This window comes from Oxyura jamaicensis, unplaced genomic scaffold (genome assembly GCF_011077185.1).
Source record: "Oxyura jamaicensis isolate SHBP4307 breed ruddy duck unplaced genomic scaffold, BPBGC_Ojam_1.0 oxyUn_random_OJ71326, whole genome shotgun sequence".
Lineage (NCBI taxonomy): Eukaryota > Metazoa > Chordata > Aves > Anseriformes > Anatidae > Oxyura > Oxyura jamaicensis.
This window is the reverse complement of record NW_023310462.1, coordinates 1-5,094: the sequence shown is the minus strand read 5'-3', so window position 1 is coordinate 5,094 and position 5,094 is coordinate 1. Positions and strand designations below refer to the sequence as shown.

Here is a 5,094-nt window from a genome sequence, read left to right as displayed (position 1 = left end):
CCCCCCCCCCCCTCCTCCCCCCCCCATCCCTCCTCCCCCCGGTGCAGTATACCAAGTATTTGGAGGGCCACACGGCAGCGGGGGTGCGCAGCGTCTTCCAGCGTGCCTGCGGCTACCACTTGCCCCGCAAGCCCAACATCCACCTCCTCTGGGCGGCCTTCGAGGAGAAGCAAGGTGAGGCGCCCCCCCCCCCCCGAAAAAAAATTTTGGGGGCAAAACCACGCTTTCTGGGGATGAAAATCCCAAATGGGGCCTTTTCGGGGATGAGGGGTGTGCAGGTTGAGCCTGGGTGGTGTGGGTTTTGGGGGGGGATGTGCGGTGTTGTGGTGCAAAAGGGGTTTTATTTTGGGGGGTTGGGGGGGTTGGAAATGGAGGGTTTTGGGGTGGGGGGTGGCTGCAGTCCTAAATGTTTCGTTTTGGGGGAGAGGTGCCCCGAAGTGGCCCCCAAATGTTTCGTTTTAGGGTAGAGATGCCCCAAAGCGGCTCCAAAATGAGCTATTTTGGGGCAGAGATGCTGCATTGCCGCCCAAATCAGTTCTTTATTGGGTAGAAATGCCTCATAGTGCCCCCAAATGGCTCTTTTTGGGGTACAGACGTCCTGTAGTGGCCCCCACATGGTTCTTTTTCGGCTGAAATGCCACGTTGCATAGCGAAATGGATCCTTTCTGGGCTGAGATGCTGCATTCTGCCCCAAAATACCCATTTTTGGGGGCTGAGATGTGCTGTACCCCAAAAAATGATTTTGAGGGGGGCTGAAGTGCTGTGCTGTACCCCAAAGCAGCCGTTTGTGGGGTCAAAATGCCACATTGCAGCCCAAAACAGTCCCTTTTTGGGGCAGAAACACTGTTTTTCTCCAAAACAGCCCTTTTTTGGGGCAGAAATGCTGGATTGCTGCCCAGATTGGCCCTTTTTCAGGCTGGGGTGCCCCAAAACAGCCCTGTTTTGGCCAGAGGCGCCCTGTTACAGGCAGGTAAAGCCCTTTCGGGGGCAGGGGTGCTGTGCTGTAGCCCAGAGCACCCCCGTTTTTGAGCCAAGATGCTGAGTTTTGCCCCAAAACACTTCTGGGGATGAGATGCTGCGCTGTGCCCCAAACCGCTCAGTTTTGGGGTCGAAATAACCATTACCACCCGAGACCCCCTTAACCACCTGGGGAGCCCCCATAACGTCCCTGTGCTACCCCCATAAGCCCCCGTAATCACCCCAGTGAACCCCATAACCACCTGGGGAGCCACCAAACCCCCCCAGCTTCCCCCATAACCGCTCCAACATCCCCTATACCAACGTGGGGAGCCCTGCCCCAGGAGCTCATAACCCCCTGGGGCGCCCCCAAAGCCTCCCACCTTCCCCTATAATCCCCCATAACCCCCCAGCATGCCGTATAACCCCCCATAGCCCCTCCCCGAATGCCATATAACCCCCCCCCTAACATCCCCTATAACGACCCAGGGAGCCCCCATAGGAGCTCATAACCTTCCTGGCCTCCCCTAACCCCCCCAGGGAGCCCCCAAAACCCCGCAGCTTGCCCCATAACCCCCCCAGCATGCCCTATAATCCCCCACAGCCCCCCTCAGAATGCCCTATTACCTCCCCAACATGCCCTATAAACCCCCTTAACCACTCGGGGAGTCCCCCAGGAGCTCCTAATCCCCCTGGGGCTCACCCTAACCCCTCTCTCTCTCCCCGTTATTCCCCCCCCCCCCCTCAGGGAACCTGGATGAGGCACGGCGCATCCTGCGCTGCTTCGAGGAGGCGGTGCCAGGGCTGGCCATGGTGAGGCTGAGGCGCGTCAGCCTGGAGCGGCGGCAGGGCAACCTGGCAGAGGCAGAGGCGCTGCTGCTGGAGGCCGTGCGAGCCAACGAGGGGCTGCCGCTGGCCTCCTTCTATGCCGTGAAGCTGGCCCGCCATGTCTGCAAGGTGCAGCGCGACCTGGGCAAGGCTCGCCAGGTGCTGGTGGGCGCCCTTGAGAAGGACCCGGTGAGGCACGCAGGGAGCGTTGGGGATGGGGTCTGCGGGGGCCTTGGGGCTCCGGGGATGCTCTAAAGGGTACGTGGGGGCTCTGAGGGTCCTATGGACACGGTTTGGGGGCTCTAAGGACACACTAAATGCTATTTGGGGGATCTAGGGACCCTATAAACCCAATTTTAGGGCTCTAAAGATGATATGAACGCTATTTTGGGGGCTCTGAGGACCCTATGATCCCTATTTTAGAGCTTTAAGGACCCTATAAACCCTGTTTTGGGGCTCTAAGGACAGTATAAACCCAATTTTAGGGCTCTGAGGATGCTACACATCCAATTTTAGGGCTCTAAGGATGCTATGAATGCTATTTTGGGTCTCTGCGGTCCCTATAAACCCAATGTTAGGGCTCTAAGGACCAACTAAACCCAATTTTGGAGCTCTAAGGACCCTAGAAACAATATTTGGGAGATATATGGACCCTGTAAACCCAATTGTAGGGCTCTAAGGACCATATAAATCCAATTTATGGCTCTAAGGACGTTATAAATGCTATTCTGGGGCTCTGAGGTCCCTATAAACCCCAATGTTAAGGCTCCAAGGACTCTAGAAACGCTATTTTGGGGCTCTGAGGACCCTATAATCCCTATTTTGGAGCTCTAAGGACGCTATAGACGCCATTTGGGGCTCTAAGGACGCTATAAATGCCCTTTTGGGGCTCTGGGGACCCTATAAACCCCCTTTTGGGGCTCTAAGGACACTATAAACCCAATTTTAGGGCTCTAAGGATGCTATAAATGCTATTTTGGGGCTCTAAGGACCATATAAACACAATTTTATGGCTCTAATATCCCCCCAAACACTATTTTAGGGCTCTGAGAACACTATAAATGTTATTTTGGGGTTCTAAACCCTGCTTTGAGTCCTACAAAGCCTTCTCAAGGTCCCAGAATCCCACTAGGAGCTCTATAAACACTGCTTGGAACCCCCCAGATCCCGTCAGGGGTTCCACGACCACTCTTGAGGCCTCACAGACCACATTTGAGCCCCACAAACCCCATTTGTGGATCTACAGCCCCGACTGATGCTCCAAAAATCCCCTGGGCACCCTGCAGACCCCATTTCCAGACCTATAAAAACCCCTTGGGGTCTATAAACCCCACTTAAAGCCCCACAGACCCCACTGGAGCCCCATTAATCCTGCTCAGGGCGCCCCAAAACCCACTTAAGGCTCCCTAAATCCCATTTTGGGGCCCTTTGGGCTCAGTCGGGTTTCTTAAAATCCAATTTAGGGCCTCTGTGGACCTACCTGGGGCTCTCTAAATTCCATCTGGGGTCTTGAAATCCCATTTGGGGCTCCCTAAATCCCGTTTGGAGCCCCATAGTCCTGCTTGGGACACCCCAAACCCCTCTTGGGACTGCACAGACACCCCTGGGGCTCCCCAAACCCCACTGACGACCCCCTAGACACCCTCAAGGCCCCCCAGACCACACTGGGGACCTCGTAGACCCTACTCGGGGTAACCCAAACCCCACTCAGGGCTCCCCAAACCCCACGGGGGACCCCATAGACACCCTTGGGGCCCCCCAAACTCCACTCAGGGCCCCCCAAACCCCACTTGGAGCCCCTCAGACCTCATTTAGCCCCCCAATCCCCCCTCAGGGTCCCCAAAACCTCACTAGGAACCCCACAGACCCACTTGCCCCCCCCCCAAGCACACTGGGGACCCCATAGATACCCTTGGGGTCCCCAAAACCTCGCTTGGAGCCCCTCAAACTCCATCTGGGTCCCCCAAACCCCAGTCAGAGCCTACTCAGGGCCCCCCAAACCCCACTTGGAGCCTCTCAAATCCCATTTAGGCCCTCAAACTCCACTCAGGGCCCCATAAACCCCACTGGGGACCCCTCAAGCCCCACTCAGGGCCCCCCAAACTCCCCTTGGAGCCCCTCAACCCCCCCCCTCGGAGACCCCCAAACTCCATTTAGGCCCCTCCAACCCTGCTTGGAGCCCCCCAAAACCCCACTGGGGACCCCATAGACACCCCTGGGGCCTCCCAAACCCCACTCAGGAGCCCTCAAACCCAATTTAGGCCCCTCAAACCCCACTGGGGACCCCATAAAGCCCCAATCAGGGCTCCCCAAACCCCACTGAGAACCCCATAGACACTCTTGAGACCCCCTGAACCCAAGTCAGGAGCCCCAAAACCCCACTCAAGGCCCCTCAAACCCCATTTAAGCCCCCCAAACCCCACTCAGGCCCCCCTGAGCCCCCCCTAAGCCCCCCCCGGGGACCCCATAAACCCCACAATTCCCACTCAGGGCCCCCCTAAGCCCCCCTGGGGCCCCCTAAACCTCCCCAGGGACCCCATAAACCCCACTCAGTGCCCCCAAACCCCCTGGGGACCCCATAAACCCCCCCTTTGGGTGCCCCCAACCCCCTTTCTGGGGCTGTTGGCGCAGGAGAACGCGCGGCTGCACGCCAACCTGCTGGAGATGGAGTTCGGGGCTGATGTGCGGCAGAACGAGGGCAACACCATGAGCTGCTTCGAGCGAGCGCTGCGCAGCCCCCTGCCCGACGAGGCCAAGCTGCTCTTCTCCCAGCGCCGCGTCGAGTTCCTCGAGGACTTCGGCTCCAGCATCCACAGGTATGGGGCGGGGGGAATCCTGAAAAGGGGGGGGACACCCCAAAAAGGGGGAGAAAGCACCCCAGAAAAGGGAAAGCCCTATAAAAAGTGGGGAAACCCTAAAGAATGGGGAAAGCCTATAAAAATGGGGAAAAACTATAAAAATGGGAAAATCCTAAAAAATGGGGAAACCCTAAAGAATAGGGAAACCCTATAAAAAATGGGGAAAGCCTAAAGAATGGGGAAAACCCTGAAAAAGGGGAAAAAAGGAAAAAGGGGAAACCCCCCAAAAGGAAAACCGTTAAAAAAGGGAAGCCCCAAAAAGAAGGAAACCCCCCAAAAAAGGGGAAATCCTAAGAAAAAGGGGGAACCCGTAAAAAAAAAGGGAAGCCCCCCAAAAAGGGAAAACCCCCCAAAATGGGAAAAATCCTGAAAAATGGGAACTCCATAAAAAAGGGAAACCCTCAAAAAAAGGGGAAACACCCTGAAAAAGGCAGGACCCCCCCCCCCCAAA

At 56.6% G+C, this 5,094-nt stretch overlaps 1 protein-coding gene across 1 annotated transcript; it reads left to right on the top strand.

Moving 5' to 3' along the window:
- Positions 1 to 26: 26 nt before the first annotated feature.
- On the top strand, positions 27 to 4,814 carry LOC118159622 (pre-mRNA-processing factor 39-like; the record flags this gene model as incomplete). The annotated part of the gene is made up of 3 exons (XM_035314194.1): positions 27 to 174; positions 1,706 to 1,974; positions 4,417 to 4,814. Coding segments are annotated over 3 exons (798 nt in total), but the record flags the coding sequence as incomplete, so codon positions are not given.
- Positions 4,815 to 5,094: the final 280 nt, after the last annotated feature.